General features: G+C 37.1%; 2 protein-coding genes across 2 annotated transcripts; one reads left to right on the forward strand and one right to left on the reverse strand.

Moving 5' to 3' along the window:
- Positions 1-200: 200 nt before the first annotated feature.
- Positions 201-10,190, forward strand: LOC135468146 (uncharacterized). Its single transcript, XM_064746231.1, has 10 exons — positions 201-650; positions 1,244-1,381; positions 1,744-1,825; positions 2,215-2,268; positions 3,747-3,792; positions 4,413-4,646; positions 7,022-7,144; positions 7,721-7,759; positions 8,082-8,288; positions 9,233-10,190. The coding sequence occupies exons 2-10, from the start codon at positions 1,294-1,296 to the stop codon at positions 9,278-9,280; spliced, it is 921 nt and encodes a 306-aa protein (XP_064602301.1). The 5' UTR covers positions 201-650; positions 1,244-1,293; the 3' UTR covers positions 9,281-10,190.
- A 1,362-nt stretch (positions 10,191-11,552) lies between these two features.
- LOC135467440 (E3 ubiquitin-protein ligase RNF8-like) lies at positions 11,553-20,013 on the reverse strand. The gene is made up of 7 exons (XM_064745213.1): positions 19,927-20,013; positions 18,998-19,114; positions 17,188-17,769; positions 14,978-15,403; positions 14,421-14,625; positions 13,693-14,004; positions 11,553-13,244 (listed from the first exon to the last, which is right to left on the reverse strand). The coding sequence occupies exons 1-7, from the start codon at positions 20,011-20,013 to the stop codon at positions 13,204-13,206; spliced, it is 1,770 nt and encodes a 589-aa protein (XP_064601283.1). The 3' UTR covers positions 11,553-13,203.
- Positions 20,014-20,173: the final 160 nt, after the last annotated feature.

The following is a 20,173-nucleotide window of genomic DNA, read 5'->3' on the forward strand; positions in this document are numbered from 1 at the left end:
AGTGTTTCAAATATTTTTTTCTTGACAATCTCCTAACTTACGCTTCCTTAACAAGCATTCATAAATTCGATTTACTATGATTTGTTGTTGTAAAATTAAATGGTGATTTAAAGAAAAAGTATTTATCAACTTAGACTCTTTAGTTTATACATTCTAATTTCGGATATTTTAACAACCCACAAACAGCTGGTGGAAGAAAATGTGGAGCAGAACTGTCAAAATGAATCTGGTTAAATTGAATGGTTATCACAACGCATGTTGACCAATAGTCAATGACATCCCTGGAGAGCTGATTTATACCTTTGACCCTAAAACGTTATTTATTATATCACGTGCTGCGCATGTGTTGTCTGCCTTAATTTGTAAGTGCCGTGAGATTCACTGCGCCATGGCATGGCCTAAATGTTGGCCTACATAGCCACTTGCAGTTTGAAGTTTATTTGTAAGTTTCATGAGAGGATGATTGATTAACCAGTGCCAAAGTTACCCCAGCAACCAAGACATTGTAAGGTATTAAGGAATGAATAGACTATTTTCCAGTGTGTTCAAGATCAGTTTTCATAGTTGCGGAATGTAACTGTCTGTATCGACCAACACAAAGTGTTTGGAGAGTTGCGGGCAATAGCTGCTTCTACTGTGTCGGATCGACGGTAAGCCACATTTACCGTATATTCACACATGCATTAAATCTGCCCTAGTGTAGATTGATGTCATCTGAGTGGTTCCCATGGTGTTCTGAGTCTCGCCAAACCCGAAACGATCCATGACAACCACACAAATTCACAAAATAAATACATTTTCAGACACTACACCCCAGTAATGGTAATTTATATAGCCTACCACTACAGCTAGGTAAGTGCATGTATGTAGCCATCTTAAGTACTTTGTGCTTTAGAAATGATGTCAAAATCAAACATGTTCTATGATAAAAAAAAGTTTATATGTTAAAATTATTTTACACATATGAAAGTGTAACAATATTATACCGTTGCTTCATCCCGCAATAGACAAGTAATTGGTTCGTTAATACCATAGAGGTCAAATATTGAAGAGTAGGCTATCGCAGTATAAACACCAGGGCCCGGTTGTTCAAAGCTATAATTAAGTTTCAGTTCATAATCTTGCAGTGTTAAGTAAAGAAGTGTGTAGAAAACTCATAGTAAAGAACCATTTGTACATGTATACACTACAGGTTATTTAGAGATTATAGTCTTGCAGTTTTTTTAATTTTTGTTCTTCTCAGGATGCTGATGACAGATGAATTGATAGACTTGAAATTGTTCTTGGAGCGCAATGGACATATCCAGCACAGCTGAAAGCCTCAACAAGCTAACTAATTGTATTGATAGCCTGTTACACCAGGCAAGAAGAGATTTGCAAGGTAATTAATGAATTGTCCAGAGAATTGAATTATAATTAACGAGATGTAATATAAATTTATGTCAGAGATATGACTTAACAATTATTAGTTTGCCTCTGATATCTCATGCATTAGATTGTGGTAAATATCATATCTAAACTTTACTTGACCAGTTTTGTAGCTTACATAGATATCTTCTGCAAGCATTTCCGTTGAAACAGAAAGTTCTTATGTACACTTTTATGTTTGAAAAATGATATTTACACTTTTATGTATGTTGCACAGTTTGTGAAGTGTACCGATGCCATTTATTATGTACCTGTTTTTCAGCGTAGCATTGGATGCTAAACTGAACTATCAGTTTTGTACTTTCATCCTTTTAGATGTGTCAACAGAAGATTTTGTAGAAAAGAAGATTTCCAGACTCTTTGGAGTGGTTAAAGCATATAGCACATGCTTCGAAAGGTTTCGTCTGTTTTGTATTTAATTTTGAGTACTGGTGATGGAAAAGCTGTGGAGCCTGATGTTCAGTAACATATAAACATAGATAATGTCAAAATTTACACATTCAGTCACTGGCTGAAATCACTGAAAAAGCTTATTTTTCTTGAACATAATTCCATTAAATGATCCAGTGTCTGATAACCGCCATCCTCTTTCGACTGGTGGCTGAAGTCACATGCTCAGTGGTGTGCTGTTTTGTCGTTTATGTATAATTGTGCTAAAAAATACATATACGTGTAGTTTAGTTCACATGCACTATTGTATAACATATGTTATATATGTTATATTTTTTTCCGATTTGGTAAAGTTGCAATATATAAACCAGTAATTTGTACTCTGTTGAATTTCAGTCTTAATGTGACAACACGGTCGGCAATGGACAGAAGTCTACAGAGGCAGTTCAGGTATATGAATAAATACTCTACTTATAGCAGAGTGTTCACCCCTTCTATCAGATACTAGTACTAACCATTAACCCATTAATGGGCTTGGTGGGAAATTACAACTCACAGACAGAAAGTGTTCCCATTCACAGAGTTGCCCTTGGTGAATTTGAACATTGTGGAGAAACGCATTGTATTTACATGTAGATAGATATGGCTGTTAAGCAGTTACCTTAAAATGACCTAAATACCACACACAGGAAGTAAGCAGCATGATTTCCCACCCAGGGTAAATTATGTTACTGTTAAACAATTCTCACTCAAACAAAAGCTATATACTGTAAATCTTCAACTTTTTTGACTTCTAAAGCATTTTTTTCTGTGAAATTTATGCATACAGTTATTAAGAAAATCACATCAGAAATGATTTTTTTTGTGTCACACAAGATGAAGCGTTCATAAAATTGTGCAAATTACTTCCGTACACCCCTTACTTCACTCAGAATGTTTCAAAATATTGGTGGCAGTGGTGGTTGAAAGGGGTTGAGGAATTAAGGTACCACAATTTATCACCCCCAAAAATGCTATGTGAAGTGATTTATCAACCAGAAAAGTACCCTGTATGCCATGAATTCTCACACGGGAAAAACTTGTTCTGTGATTTACTACTTAAATGCTGCACATGTAAATATGAATTTATGACCCCAAAAGTGGTAACTTGGTAACTCCATCAATGAATTTTTAATCTGGAATGCTTACAAGGCCATTGGATATGCGATATTTCAGTAACAGGAAACACTGTGTTGAATCACTAGTACCCCACACTCGTTCAACCTGAATGGCACAAAGGCATAACAGGGATTGGTGACCTCACTGTGGAAACAGATGCCTCCTCAGGCTATAGAAAAAACTCACTCTTGATTGGTTAAAAGTGATAACATGACAGTGTTTTTGATTTTATTGATGTGTGTAAATTTGCTTACTTTGAACTGTAATATCTCAGGTTATAAGTCACAAAAAGAAGTTCGCTTTTTAAACTTTGAGTGGGATACTATTTCAATACATTTGCCGTTTGTGGGAAGGTCTGTCAGCAACCTGCGGCTGGTTGTGGGTCCCCCCAGGGTTTACCCGGTTTGCTCCCACCATAATGCTGACCGCTGTCATAGAAGTGAAATATTCTTTAGTATGATGCAAAACATCAATCAAAAAAATAAATAAATAAATTTCAGTACATTTGATTTAGTGTAGTCTTTTCCTTGTACACATATATATGGTATACTTATGCAACTCTTTAGGACTTATGTAGATGAACTGACTCAGGGGACTGCTTCATTTAATAGTGAGGAGGATGGTTCTTGTGTTAAGGGAAATGTTAATCCTGCTTGTTTCTGAGAACTGGATATTTGTATGTAAATGCAAATGTGCTTCCAAGTTAATGAGATTACTTCACACTAGAGCCTTTAGTCCTTACCTGATAAAGGTGCAACTTATGATTATAGACATCAGGAGATTCAAGAGAGAGTGCAGCACTTGGAAGAAATAGAGGTATGTAAAATACATGTACATGTAGATTAAACTGTTATCTTTGTGGTGTTTTTAATTCATTTCATTAATTGTTATCTTTGCTAATTGTCTGGTATTTCAACATAGTCCAACATGGTGGAATTTTTTCTTTCTAGTAGTAATGGCATTTTCTGGGAGTAAATAGCAAAGTGCTGAAGTACATGTACATAGGGGTGCTCAGTTTTGGGTGAAGGGAAAGGAAGATTTGTTTTAACTGTACCAGAATATTCAGCCACTCAATACAGGAAATTGCTGACTAGGACTATTTTAGAAAGCTTAATGTAAAATTAGCAAAAAGTAGTTGTCTGCATTTGGACAGTTACATGTTGTTTGATTTCCAGCATTCACAAGTCATACTGTACAATATACCTGTTTGTACATGCATAGCATGAAAAGCTTAAATTTCTTTACATATAATTGAATACATTATTTTCATTTATAATATTGCCTATCCCAGAAGATGCATCAAGACCAAAATTATTCATTTGCAATAATGCTTCCTGTATGTTAAAGTAGCTTTAAAGCAACTGCATACATTTGTAATAGGTTACAGGTAATCTAATTTTGTAATAGGTGACAGAAAATCTAATTTTGATTTTAAGCGAGACTGGGACACTTTCTTGAAAGACATAGACTCAAGTTTATATCGGGATGAAAAGGCAGCAGTGACATCTGGTGAACCAGGTCCCATCTCCCTCTCCCTGGAGAATGCTAGATCAGGGGAGAAAACCTCACTAGCAGACTACCTTGGGTCATCTGCTTTGATACTGATACTGCTGCGTCATTTTGCCTGACTACCGTGACGAAACCATGTGGCACAGGTCCAACAGAATGAGGTAAATAGTTAATAGGTATATTCTCTGAGTCTGATACAGTGCCGAATTCAAGAGAGGTATGTGGCAAGAGTAGGGGTCTGCAGATATTTAATATACTGGTGAATTGTTTGTCCTTATGACCTCTTCCCATTAAATTTATCATGAAAAAATCGTGAACATTAGTTTTAAGTACCTGACAGTGAGATAAAAGTGACCACATTGCTGGTGATGCTTTTATTAAATGTTTGAGGGCTTGTATCGTGAAAAAAAGTTCTTCTTTAGTATATGTACAAACAGTACACAATTTACCACAATTTGGCTGGAATATTGCCGAAGTGGCGATAAGTTGTAATCATTCATTTATTCTTCTGAGATAAATGCAAATTATAATATGGTATCCTGCCAGCCTTCTGCTAATCACCACGTGAAATGTATAAATGTATTTATTATGACGGGTATTAATGTGGAGTTGAGCTTACATATGTATACTCTGTGTCTGCTGTATTGATGTGGAGTTGAGCTTACATATATGTACTCTGTGTCTGCTGTATTGATGTGGAATTGAGCTTACATATATGTACTCTGTGTCTGCTGTATTAATGTGGAATTGAGCTTACATATATGTACTCTGTGTCTGCCGTATTGATGTGTAGTAGAGCTTACATATATGTACTCTGTGTCTGCTATATTGATGTTGAGTTGAGCTTACATATATGTACTCTGTGTCTGCTGTAATGATGTGGAGTTGAGCTTACATATATGTACTCTGTGTCTGCTGTATTGATGTGGAGTTGAGCTTACATATATGTACTCTGTGTCTGCTGTATTGATGTGGAGTTGAGCTTACATATATGTACTCTGTGTCTGCTATATTGATGTGGAGTTGCGCTTACATATATGTACTCTGTGTCTGTTGTATTGATGTGGAATTGAGCTTACATATATGTACTCTGTGTCTGCTGTATTGATGTGGAGTTGAGCTTACATATGTATACTCTGTGTCTGCTGTATTGATGTGGAATTGAGCTTACATATATGTACTTTGTGTCTGCTGTATTGATGTGGAGTTGAGCTTACATATATGTACTCTGTGTCTGCTGTATTGATGTGGAATTGAGCTTACATATATGTACTCTGTGTCTGCTGTATTAATGTGGAGTTGAGCTTACATATATGTACTCTGTGTCTGCTATATTGATGTGTAGTAGAGCTAACATATATGTACTCTGTGTCTGCTATATTGATGTGGAGTTGAGCTTACATATATGTACTCTGTGTCTGCTATATTGATGTGGAGTTGAGCTTACATATATGTACTCTGTGTCTGCTGTATTGATGTGGAGTTGAGCTTACATATATGTACTCTGTGTCTGCTGTATTGGTGTGGAGTTGAGCTTACATATATGTACTCTGTGTCTGCTGTATTGATGTGGAGTTGAGCTTACATATATGTACTCTGTGTCTGCTATATTGATGTGGAGTTGCGCTTACATATATGTACTCTGTGTCTGTTGTATTGATGTGGAATTGAGCTTACATATATGTACTCTGTGTCTGCTGTATTGATGTGGAGTTGAGCTTACATATGTATACTCTGTGTCTGCTGTATTGATGTGGAATTGAGCTTACATATATGTACTTTGTGTCTGCTGTATTGATGTGGAGTTGAGCTTACATATATGTACTCTGTGTCTGCTGTATTGATGTAGAATTGAGCTTACATATATGTACTCTGTGTCTGCTGTATTAATGTGGAGTTGAGCTTACATATATGTACTCTGTGTCTGCCGTATTGATGTGTAGTAGAGCTTACATATATGTACTTTGTGTCTGCTATATTGATGTGGAATTGAGCTTACATATATGTACTCTGTGTCTGCTGTATTGATGTGGAATTGAGCTTACATATATGTACTCTGTGTCTGCTGTATTAATGTGGAGTTGAGCTTACATATATGTACTCTGTGTCTGCCGTATTGATGTGTAGTAGAGCTTACATATATGTACTCTGTGTCTGCTATATTGATGTGGAGTTGAGCTTACATATATGTACTCTGTGTCTGCTATATTGATGTGGAGTTGAGCTTACATATGTGTACTCTGTGTCTGCTGTATTGATGTGGAGTTGAGCTTACATATATGTACTCTGTGTCTGCTGTATTGATGTGGAGTTGAGCTTACATATATGTACTCTGTGTCTGCTATATTGATGTGGGATTGAGCTTACATATATGTACTCTGTGTCTGCTGTATTGATGTGGAGTTGAGCTTACATATATGTACTCTGTGTCTGCTGTATTGATGTGGAGTAGAGCTTACATATATGTACTCTGTGTCTGCTGTATTGATGTGGAGTTGAGCTAACATATATGTACTCTGTGTCTGCTGTATTGTAGCACCTCCTGGAGGAGGCTGGTGGACGTGTGCTCGTGGTGTCATTTGGCTCTCAGACTGGGGCTAAACATTGGCTGGAGGATACAGGCTGTCCCTTTGACATGCTGCTGGATCAGAACCGAGAGGTGAGGCAACTAGTGTCAAATTTTTTTTTTTTATCACAGTATGCGGAAAATGTAACAGATATTTGGGTCGGCCGGTTCGTCTTTGTCATGCTTTGGTTTCCAGGCTGTAATTTTCTCCAACATTGTCATATTTTCATAAAATTTTTTGTGCAGTTTCGTTTTTTCTTTCTGTGCATAAATTTGTATTTTTAACAATACCCTTAAATTAACAATAATTGCATGAAATTTTGCCTGATTTTGATAAAAAGTGGTGGCTACCCAGATCAAGTTTGATAACCAGCTACAACGTAGACCCATGCATAGTTTTGGTGTATATTTATAAACATGGAATATTAATTTATAACTTTTCTTTTCATAGTTGAGAAATTTGTGATATCATAAGCTGTAAAGAAGGCAAACACACCAGTAACTGTAACAATTTTATATTTGTTGTTACAAAGTTGTAATGAATGTTTGAACTCTTCAAACTTTTTTTTCATGAATTTGTGCAAGTCAAGGCTAAGGGAGTTATGGCCCTTGATGCACCTTCTTTCTCATATACACTTATACTGATGTGTATATAAATTGTCACTTCAGGTTTATAAATCATTTGGATTGAGAAGATCTATCTTCAAGGTAAATATTTAGACAAAAACGTGTATTTATGAAAAATAAATAATTTTTCAGAAAATTTTAGTCCTGAAACTCTCTAGTAGTTGAAATAAAAGAAAAATGCTGAAATATGCCAGAATTGAATTTCTTACATATACTTGTAATAGCAATATAAATAAAAGTGAATTATATTTATTAAAATCAGTATTTGCAAACAAATTAATCCTTGTCCTCCAACCATTGGTATCTCAATGACAGATTTAAAAGTAAAAACTGACTCATAACTGGGAGGGGTAGGGTTAATTCACATTCTAGCCACAACCGGCATGTCTTGCATTGAACACAGGTATGGTGTATCTCCGCGCTGGTGTACTACGCCGAGCAGATGGCTGCTGGGAAGCCTCCCATCAAGCCATACGAGGATGTGGAAGACGACCCTCACCAGATGGGAGGAGACTTCATCCTAGACAAGGACGGCATGGTCAGACTTCTGTACTGCTCTAAAAACAGCTCTGACAGACCCTCTGTAGAAACTCTCCTCGATGTCCTTAAGGTGAGCAATAACATCCAGCTGTGAGGACCTGATAGTTAGTGAAAATAGGGAGATAATAATTGTTCTTCACCTAAAGTTTGAACTGTAAACATGCACTTTCAAAACACATAAAGGCCTTTAAATAATAATCTTAATGCCAATACTCATCAAGAGGCCCTAAAGGTGTATGAGTAAGTCAGAATAAGGTAAAATGAGTCATATGTGAAAAAGACTGAACTTTAGATGTCTATTAATTTGTCCTGTAATCTGATTATCTTTTGGGCCTTAAAAATTTAATCCAAACTTTTCATCAATCAAATCACATCATTGTGAGCCATAATAAGCTGGTTGTTATGGGATGACATTTGCACATCTACAGCAAAGAATTCACATACTGATACACTATTTATCAAATGATTTGTGAGATGTCTCGAGGCCCTGCTGACCTTCACCATGTCATCAGTTCTCCAATGAGGTTGCCCAGTTTCCTCCCACCATAATGCAAGTCGCAGTTGTATAAATGAAATATTCAGGAGTACAGTGTAAAACACCAAATAAACATCAAAAAACAACAAATATCAAATAAATAAATTCAGTGAGGTTGTGGGTAATCATTCTGCTCCCTCTTGATTAGTTTCTGTTCATGTCAGGAGATTTATCAGATGACATGTGGCACTGGTTTTCTCTAGTCTTCCTCATCTCCTCAAAATATGTGTGAAAATTTTCTTGTGCTTGGCATCAAATAGCAATCAGATAAAGAAAAAAATAAACAAAAGATTGAAACCAGGTCATTTAGGTCACATTGGAGCAGACTTGCAAGAAATACATGTAATGTAAGCCGGCAATAGTTTTTCTAAACATATCTATAAATTGTGAAGCGTGAATGCATGTATAAGGTATCTCTTTCATTCATATTCTTTATAAAGTATAGCTATGAATTGAAGAAACTTGATTATGTTTTACAGGATTGCCATGGAAAGTCCAACACCGCAGAGCCACCCAAGACAGAATAATAATGGACATGGTCATCTTGTGTTTTGATCACAGTGAACTTCAATCAGAATTAATGAATGCTGATGAGGAAACTTTTCTAGACTGTCAGCTGGATGCTTTCTTGGTTAAGTTCACTAGTGCATGTCAACAGCTAAGAAGTGGCTTGTTCAAATGTTGTTGGTAAAACAGCTTTTGAATCTTTTATCTTCCCATGTATCCTAGACAGCTTTTCAGGCAGATTCTGTACATGTGTAATTAAAACCATAGAAAATTTGTAAGGGGTAAAAAATGTCATTAGATTTGTAAAATGTGTAATTACCAGGTGAACTGAAACACACCTCTAGTGCAGGTAGGGTAATTAATATATGTAGGATGGGAAAGAAAGACAGACAAAATTTATAAATAAATAAAAGTAATGATATTGCGCATGGTCCTAAACTCCCAGTACATGTGCCACAAATAAACCTAGGTAACACTTGCTGTGAAATCAGAATTTTACGAAAGCGATAGCTGAGCAAATGTTAAATTATTTTGTTGTACAATCCTGACACTCAGCTTGCATATTCTGCTGGGAGTGTGAAATAGAATGACCCATGATATGATTAAATTTATCTATGTGGCAGCGAATAAAACTTGCATGAAGCATACTATCGTCTACCTGAAAGTCCATGGTACATTTGGTTAATATTAAAGAAACAGGTATCATTGATAACACTGCTGATTTAGAACATGTTTGTCCTATTTTGAAAGTTATTAACTTTTGGCTGATAAGTCAGATCAAGTTAATTTGCATTGGAAAGGAATGTATAATATGTAAATATCCACCGATGAATGTATCATTTGTTGTGTGTGTAGTATAGGTTGTACATGATAATATACAAGAGGATCAGTCAGAGTAATGAAATGTTGATATTTTTATATAATGCCATTCATGAATAAATTGAATTCCCAATTCATCTGTGAAGTCAAGTCTTGTGATTCATGCCAGTAATTTACTCCATTTGGCTAGCATAGCATTCCAGTTAGGCAGCACTATATGTAGGCCTGCCGTCTATCAACAGTGAGGCCTGTCTGCTTCATGGAGACACCACGAGTGTTGAAATAAGTCAGTAAATCCCCAAGCAAACAAAAAGTTCAGGTAACTGATAAGAAAATTGTTCATAGATTAACAAAATGCTGATTTACACCATTTGTGAACAGATTGATTTCCCAAGGCACCTTACAAGTCAATGTTGTGCCACTCTTTTTACCATACTTGATTGGCCTTTAAAGCTGTGCTCAAGAATTTTTCACTTCCATGTAACCTCTGGCAAGAAGCCAGTGTGCCCAGAATAAACCATTGCCCTTCACCAGGAACTTAACAAACCTCCAGTTGCAGAAAAAGTAGTGAGAGGTGGATTTGAACACCTGACCACATTGTAGACATTATAAGTGCTGAAAAGAGACTGATTAATTGGTGTTTAATTATTGCAGTACCCAAGAATTTTTCACCTGTATTATCCATACATATGATTTGTGTGCTTTGGTGTTATGTCAAACTTAGCAATTTTTTAGTATTATGACAATGAAGGGTCATTAGGTGTGCAAACATACTGCATCCTCTCCTGGCAGGACATGTCCATGCCGCCAAAGTGATTCTACCACGGAAGTATCATACCAAAGACACCAGACAGGACACCCCACCCAGTCACAGTATACTGACACCAGGCCAATTAGTCCTGCTTCCTTGCTCTAAACTCTCAGTGGGGCAGCAACAAGTGCCATTTTATCTTTGATATGACCTGACCTGGGTCTCTGAATTATTACTTGATGCAGTCATGGCAGTCTTGTTTTGGAGTAGATGGATGTTCTAGGCAAAGATTGTCATGATAGTTGGATAAAATGATTCCTGTCCAAGACTCTACTCAGTGGAAGTCAACACCTACTGAGCCAGCAAAAGCCATTAAAGCATCCCCATATTTATTTATTTCATTAGTGTTTAACGCCGTAATCGAGAATATTTCACCTAATATACAACAGCAGCCATCATTATAGTGGAAGCAGGCCTGGCAGATACTGGGGGAAACCATGTCCATCCAGAGGTTGCTGGCAGACCTTCCCACTCACAATGAAGAGAAAGCCAGCATGAGATGGACTTGAACTCATAGTGACGACATTCATGAGAGGTTCCTGGGTCACTGCGCCATGCTGGCACACTAAGCATCTCGGCCATGAAGCACCCAAACATCATGTTGAAAGTTGTAATAATGCCAATGTAGCGTAAAGCTATAATCAGCAATTTCAGTTCAAAAATACAGGATATACATATATTTATTTGGGCTTTGATAACACATTCATTTAATCTGTACAACAGCTGTAAGATTACTGGGTGTGTGAACTTGGTTTCTCATGAGGATATTACTGCTTTCTGCCAAACTTTGGTCGAGGTGTGATCAGCAACAGTGAGAATGTTACTTCAGTAGTATTTGCTATTTGACCGGAGCATTGTTTAATGCCATACTCAAGAATTTTCACTCATATGGTGGCCGGCAGTTTTTTAGTTGAAGAATGCCGGAGTGCCTGGGATAAACCACCGACATTTGACAAGATACTGACAGATTTTCCCTTTGGGGACATCTGCACATGTACACCACACTGATGGACGAAAAGTTATCTTGGAAGCATTTTGGCCACTTACTGTCACCAAAACCCCATGATCAGTAGGACTGGAGGAATCTACGAAATTCCCTGTCCAAGATAGGGTTTAAACTCACAAAATGCGAACTGGTCTGGAACTCAGTAACCGGGGAGGAAAAACTGGCAAAAACCTCCAATGCCAATTTGAAAGCATACCTATTTCATAAAAACAGATTCACCTAAAAGGTACAAGCAATTTAACAAATGCTAAACTTTAAGTCTGTCAAGGGTTGTGGGATGATTACTGACCTATTAGATACACGTGTACATGCAGCTAATCAACAAATGAAGTATCATTAACATATACAGAACTACTAGTGCTCTGAAACAGCTTACGAGGATCGTCTGGGTTAATCTATAAACAAATATAATTTTTATCCCGTTTACAAAGTAGGCTTTGACCATTAGACATGAGTGGAAAGAGAGAGTGAAAATGTACCCTGAAGTAAATGCTTCATGCCATGCCCTAAAAAAAGTTAAGGTACACAACATGCCCAGTGATTAAGTGGACAATTCCAAATGGTTATAGATGAGTACAAAGTCACAGCTTAAAGTGTGAAAAACCCCAAACCAAATTCTTGTTGCTTAAGTTACTGTACTGAAACCAGTTTCACAAGGTAAATGTAGCTATATGTACTACTTTATAGTAGTACCATCTCAAGTGGATACTACAAGAACTGTGAAACTGTTTCCTGGTGTACCCTATGTTTTTCTTATAGTCATAGTTGTATAATCCAGATTATTTTTTTTGCAGGCACTATGACGGATGTTCAACTTATAACTTCTCATTTATAAAATACATACAGGAAATTACTGTTTTCTGTGAACAGTTTTTACAACATAAAAACAACTATTACAATATGGTGGATTACATTCCTTTGCCTAAACATTAAATTGTTTTTAACATAAATACAAGTACCATTCTTATCCAAGAGATAGAGCTTTGCTTAAAATAGTATAATAGTAACAGAAACAAATATCAACATCAGACAAACACAAGCAGAAGAGTACTACTTTTGAAGAGTACTTCAAAAATACAACCAATCATCATGATATGAACCCAGCCCTTTCTGTAGCCCAGTTTGTAAGAGTTTCACACTTCCTGCTGCCTGTCTGATTGTGGGCCTGTAACCCAATGGGGAGTTTTGGGGAGAGACCATCAAAGATGTTAACAAAATAAATAGACTAAAACATCTTTCTCTTAAATTAATCGTAGGTATATCTTTCCAGGTTTGTTTCACATTCAGGATACATTACACTGACGTTATCATCTCAAAGGACATCCATTTGCCCAGTGGCCTAGGCTACCTGTAACAAACAAAAATGGTAGCCATGTAAATACATTTTTTCCTTTCTTAGTATTAAACAGTTTGAATCTAAATTCAACGCCTGTCCTAAATATTATCCTTAAAAATGCTTTGTAAGGAGTAACCAAATTCTCTCTGTATCAGTATAAAGAGGATAAGTCTCTAGCAAATTTTTTTTTTAATTCTGACCTACTGAAAAAGATAGAGATTTTACAAAAATTAACACTGCAGAAAATACAAATCAAGAAATTCTATCAAATGCCCAATAAAAACTTTAAGAGCATGGTTCTTTTCTAGAGGGTTTGTTGGGTTACCCTAACGAACATATATGTATTTATAAACATGGTCAAAACATCAGCTGGCACATAAACAGGAAGCTGGACAGCATCACACAAACATTGACATTTGCCAATACATTTTAAGGCCAACTCTGACTCTCTGACACTTACCACAAATAAAACATCTGCCGTATCCTCCATAGTATGCGTCGGGGTCCCCTTCAATGTCAGAATCTGGGCTTGTAAAGCCACCATCAACGCTATCCTCATCAGTGTCCTGACTAATCTCACTGTCGCTACTGAGAACTATTGGTGCCATAGATCGTGTGCGAGTCTGAGTTGCTCCCCTTGCAGCTCCCGTGGCTGTACTAGAAGACCCTCGTCCACGCCGTCTGCCACGCCCCCTTCTGCTGCCTGCCCTTCCACGGCCAGATGTGGACGACGATGACTGATTGTTCTCCTCATCAAACTTTTTCTGCTCAGCTATGAATGGATACAGAAGAAGTGAGAAAGTTATTGTGTGTCATCTGTATAGTGGACACGACTGTGCAATTTAACAGTTATGGTTTACTGTAAGGTATCAAACACTGACTTAAAGGAAATGTTAACCTTGTCACGACCTTTATGTGTGAAATCCACGCAGAATCATGAGATCACAGGTTTATGGGTGGAAGAAACCAGGCAGAGTCTGAAGATGACAGGTTTATGCGTGGAACACAGGCAGGATCTGGAGATCACATGTTTATGGGTGGAGGAAACCAGGCATGGTCTGAAGATGACAAATTTATGGGTGATGGAAAATAGGCCATAGAGTCTGGAGAAGACCACTAACCACGCCTCCAGCCACAGCAGAATAACAGAGAGTTACTTTTTCCTTAACAGTACTATAAAATGTTTACCCTCTCTAGATTTGGTCATTTCTTTCCTCCTCTCTTTTAGCTCTTCACTCAGCTGATCTACCATCTTCTCTATGTAACTGTCCAGAACAATTGACCGAGTGAAAGACGTGAATGGGGCACGGCAGATTGGGCATTCCTTCTTCCTCTTCATCCATTGACTAATACACAGCTGACAGAATGAGTGGGAGCAGTTTAAAGAAGCGGCCTAAAATGTTTAAAAGTTTAAATGTTAGAACATTTGTGCATGAACATAATATGTATACATAACACACCCTAGTATATAACTACATGTTGCCCTATAAAAACATTCTTAAAGTCATAATCACTTTGTATAAATGGGCCAAAAAATGTCTCAAAATCTGAGTTTGATATGAAATTATGAACTGATTTTGTGGACTGACATAGATACATGTATTTACATTCAAGATCCAAATTAAAGATCATTTCATTTTGTTCTCAAGAAAACAAAAAAAAAGAAGTCTCACATATACGTATTTTCAACTTTATTACATTATATTTAGTGAATTAGGTTTAGCTAGACCTATTCATGTTTCTACCTTTATAAACAATTCACTGCAGATACTACACTGCAGTTCTGTCTCCATCAGGTCTGTAAAATTGGCCAGGACATCTTCTCTAGCTCTTAGTGCAGCCTCTTTTTGCTTAGCATTCTCTGACTGAGTATCCTTTAACTGACTTTCTAGAACTTTCTGTTCTAATTCTTTATTAGCTATAACTTTAGTCAGATTCTCCCTCTGGCTCACAAGCTCCTTTTCTAGCTGTTTATCTTTCTCCTCCAGAGCACGGTCCATTTCTTCCTGTAACTTATGCTCCACTTTCACTTTCTCTGCGATTAATGCTTCCCGCTGTGCAGTAAGTTGCCTCAAAAGCGCAGCCTCCTTTTCTTTCAGCTTTGCCTCTAGCGCCGCTTGGAATTCTTGTACTTTTCTACTGATCTTCTCTTTCTCATCTTCAAACTTTCTCTGGAAATTGAAGACATTGCATACATTATGAGGTTTAGTACAAACATAAACTATCAAACCACCTATACAGGAAACAATAATCAGGACAAAGAAAATAAAACTACACTGTGGCCATCACATAAACTCATATTTCACTTATTAGCTACAGCAAGCAGCTCTATTCATCACTCTGTATGTCTGTCTGGCAGTCAGTCAATCTGTAGGTCAGTAAAATTTTTGACATATGTCTTTTAACAAAGACATAATTTTTGCAGCATGTTGCAGCTATTGTGAATTTGCACCCCTATCAAGCTTGATCGTTTTTTCTCTCACCCACTCACAGTATATTTTAACCCCTGCATCCAAACTGCTTTTTTTACCAGAAATTGTCCCAAAAGGTGTCTTTATCATGATAAAAGGAAAACTAAAAATTGTTGCCCTATCCACACCAATTTTCTAAAATATTCAGCCCTTTCTCTGTCCGCCATATATAGCATGTATTTGTATATTTCTATCGGGACAGATCAAGCTCCTTGGAGCTTTACTCCCGCCATATGTCTTTTTAATCTTGTATTAGCCTTATCGCATTCTAATATTCGTGTGTCCCGAGTAATATTTATAGCATGGTTCTGTGAGTGTCTGTTCGGGTGATCCCCGTGCTTTGATAAGAAAATTACAGAGCAGACACGAACAGACGAAATTGTGTTTCCTTTTTTTCTTCACATACATCTAATATATCCTGTATATTTGTAGTTACTATAAGCTAAAGCGATAAGGCAAGATTTATGTATATGTATATATAGATATGGTGAATAAAGAAATCTGAAATCTGAATCTGAAATCTAAACAATGACTCAGAAATGTCAGAAGACTTACAAGAAAAAAAAACAACAAATAATATAACTTTTGCTATTTCAGAAGCGGTGCTTGGTCACTCAATAAATCAACTCTTAATCAGGAATTCTAATGAGACTGTGAGAAACGCCATGTTAGGCAGACCAAAAAAAAAATGTTGCTTCACTCGTACTTTATGTGTATCTGACTAAAATGCAAAAGAGAGTTAGGCTGATGTCAGTTTTGAGTAACAGAAATAACTAGGGCCTGGTTGGTTAAAATTGATAACATGGTGGCACTTTCATTTTTTTCAATGTGCATGATATTGCTTATCTCAGTAATGCAACATTGCCAAAAAATAAAAAAATGAAAAACAAGCATGCATGTTTGTACATTAGGTCTAGCGTTAAACATTTGCTCCAAGCAGTGTTATGAATATATCTCTTTTTTGAACAGACAACAGCAAGAAACGGTGCTATGAATGGTCATGTACTTTAATCGACACAAAAAAGCAGCGGAAAGTCACTCACTGACTCACTCGGTGATAGCATAAGAGGTAGTGTAATCTATGTTGTTGTTGTTTCGCCACTAATTTCTAGCCACAAAATGACAGTTCCTCTGATAGTCCTTAACAAGTCGATGCGCAGGGAGTTATTTTTTTTTTGCTGGCACTTTTTCTGCTTTTTTCACTACTGTGAAATAAATTTATTCCACCTACATCTCATAGTTATCAATACAGCCACTTTCCAATGACATGTTTTGAACTCCTGTCAGTATAAGTAACTAAGATACCTGGTTGAGCTGTCAATCATGCATATTTATAAAGGAAAGTTTAAGACTTTGAAAATTTAAACTTAATGACTCGGTAAATCAAGGTAAATGCTGGACATCGCTAGCTTGATTAAATGAAGATGACTAAATGGTGACAACAAAAACTTCCTGAATACCTTCATAAAAAAAAAAAATCATACCTCTTTTTCCTCCATTTCAGATTTCATTTCTTCCTCTTTTTGAAGCAGCTCTTCCACAATCTTCTCCTGTTCTTCAGCTTTGTTCTTTTCTTCCTCTAGCTCCTGTTTTATAACTGCCTCAGCAGCTTCCTTCTCCTTAAGGAGCCTCTGCATCTCGGCTAACTTCTCCTCATATTCCTTTAGCTTCTGCTTGGCAAGTTTGTCCTGTTCACTAAGCTGCTCTTTATACTCTCGAAACGGGGACCAGTTCTGCTTTATTCCACTTCTGCCCGCTGCATTAATATCCTGCGAGCTTGATACATTATCATCCTGATCCGTTAAACTCTGGCTGTCAATGGAGCTTTTAGAGCACCCAGCAAGGCGAGACTTTTTCAGATGAGAACTACCTGTGGTAGAGTCCACTTTGTCTGATGATCGCTTTACTGGTCGTTTGATACGGGCAGCAGGGAAGTATTTGTACACGAACTCTGAAGGCATGTCTGAACTTGGATTGATTCCAAACTGAACGAGATCCCCCTCTCGCAGAGGTACACCCACATTGGCCTGCAGTCTTTCTCCATTGACAGCTACTCCATTCAAACTCTGAAAAACCATAAATGAAGATCACACCAAAAGCTGGAATAATAAGGGCAGCAGGCACCTTTTGAGGCAAAGCAACTGAATATTCAGTGGTTAAATGGTTATCTGACACTACAAATATTGGTTTATGATACAATGTCAACTGATCACCATAACCCATTCCCTTTCTTCCCCTTTCACAGGATCTATAATAAATTCATTTATTTATTTGAGTTGTGTTTTACACGAAATATTTCATTTATACAATGGTGGCCAGCATTAAGGTGGGAGAGAACCGAGCAGAGCCCGTCGGAAACCAACGACCACCATTATGGTGGAAGGATGCCTAGCAGAGCTGGGGCAAACCCACGACAGTAATAAATGAACCATCTCTAGCACATGCACAGCAGATGAGTATAAAATTGACTTGCCACATTTAAAACTGAACAAGGTTGAACAGTTAGTTTAGAAATACTCTAACCTCTTGTCATAAATAACTACCTGCAGATCTACAGTGATCGGTTTAAATGAAATTGCATAAATCTTCAGATATTGTTGATCTTCTGTAAACCTTCAACCTTTTTGACCTCCAAAGCACTTTTTTCAGTGAAATTGATGCATATAATAATTTTGCCAATGTTAAAAAAACAAAATGTTAGTTTGCGTCAATAAAAATGCAACCTTCATTAAACTGTGCGGATTATTTCTCTACACTCCACAGTTCTCTCAGAACAGTGGTGGCTGAAAAGGTTGAAAAATTAGAGTAAACACACAACCACTGTATCAAAACAACTGGAATATTTCTCTGAATAAAGGCCAGTAAGACTTGTGGGCTGGCTAGCCTGGTGAAAGAAACTTTTTCCTATGACAGAAAGGCCTGTGTGTGAAAACCACATACAACCACATTGTGCCCATGATTAAGCTCAAGTCCCGCTTGTATGAAGCCTTCTTAACGTTATAAGCACATACTGACCATGGCAACCAGCTATGTAGGCATTACGTCGGCATGGCTGTTACATGCTCGTAACATTAAGTCGGCCTTGTACAAGTTCTTGCCGGATTTTGAGAGCTGTATTACTCTTACCACAGTGTTTGAAGGTGTATTACTGACGGTTGTTTGGAAAGTAGAATGACATCCTAATGAAAAAAAAGTTTCAGCACCTGAAGTTATATTTCATGACCTTTACTAATTTGCCTCTAAAAGTGCTGTACTGGGGGAAAAATCAATATTTCTGAAGAACTTCTTGCCCACCTTGTTGTCTTGTATGAACCAATTTCCATCTTCTTTCCTCTGGAGAATGGCATGACATCTTGATATCATGTTGCTCAAAAGGCAAACTGTGACATCTGCTGATCGTCCGATCGTAATCTGCAACATAAAAATTGTGACATCACACAGTCACTTGTGATTTCTTTTTATCTAGTGTTATTAAATTGTGTAGCCTCAATGTACATGGGCCACATCTCCTTTAATCATTCCCCATCCTATTCCTACATCAATCAGAGGTTTCTTCACACACACTTTTCAGAGTAGAATATTGGTAGACCCAGTGTGTTGTCAGAATCTAAATATCTATGAGTAATTTTGTATATAGAAGTTTCACAAGGCTGTACACACATTAATTTCGTTATGAATACAATAACCATTACCATTTGTGCTTACACAATTCAGATAATTTGGTTGGCTATTTCTCACATAATTTTAGTAGGTACATGTATATGCTGCTGGCATCTCTATTAATCTTTTTTACACAATTCTACTTTCTGCCTATTTTTCAGGCAAAAATTAGGCCCAAGCTTACCAACCAAAACAGCAGCTGAATAGTATTGAGTCTTGGAATATTAGTTTTTGACACTAGGCTCTAGATTACTAATAATAAATGACAATGGCAGTGACTGGTTCGCAGTTAGAACTTGGAAGGACATTTACCAGCAACTAATGCCAAGAATAGAGTATTCAGCGATGTTGAATATCAAACGGAAACAATAAACCGTGTTTCTTTAAATTTTAATCTAAGACTAGCAAGAGAACCTGACAGCGCCAAGCACTGAGTCAGTGAGTGAGTGGAAGACTGCTCTTGTTGATGAGCGTTTAATAGCTGTGGCAATCAAACCTTCGTCGAGAGCGCAGAACAGGCAAATTCGACAGATCTGTATATACATTATACACACGATGCCCACCTTTCCCTCTCCATCTAATGGGATAAACCGAGGCTTTTTGTGATTTTCTCCCACTCGAATGAGACAAGGTATAACTTTAGTTTCCATTTTGACGTTACTAAATTCGATGATACTGTTAAAAGTCACGTCTGATCCTAAAACCCGAACAAGGATTTCAATTAAATTATAAAATCTCAATATTCTGGCATATAATACAAACGTAAAGAACTTAAAAACTGAATAAAAGATTTTTCACATCAGGCAATTG

The sequence above is a fragment of the Liolophura sinensis genome, chromosome 6 (genome assembly GCF_032854445.1).
Source record: "Liolophura sinensis isolate JHLJ2023 chromosome 6, CUHK_Ljap_v2, whole genome shotgun sequence".
NCBI classification, from domain to species: Eukaryota; Metazoa; Mollusca; class Polyplacophora; order Chitonida; family Chitonidae; genus Liolophura; species Liolophura sinensis.

Bases quoted from the DNA above. Each gene is read 5' to 3' on its own strand.
- LOC135467440 (XM_064745213.1), bottom strand. From the start codon at position 20,013: ATGGAAACTAAAGTTATACCTTGTCTCATTCGAGTGGGAGAAAATCAC. The intron at 17,770-18,997 runs GTGGGCAAGAAG...ATGGTTTTTCAG, and splicing joins GGTTCATACAAGACAACAAG to AGTTTGAATGGAGTAGCTGT. The intron at 13,245-13,692 runs GTAAGTGTCAGA...TGTTTGTTACAG, and splicing joins CGGCAGATGTTTTATTTGTG to GTAGCCTAGGCCACTGGGCA.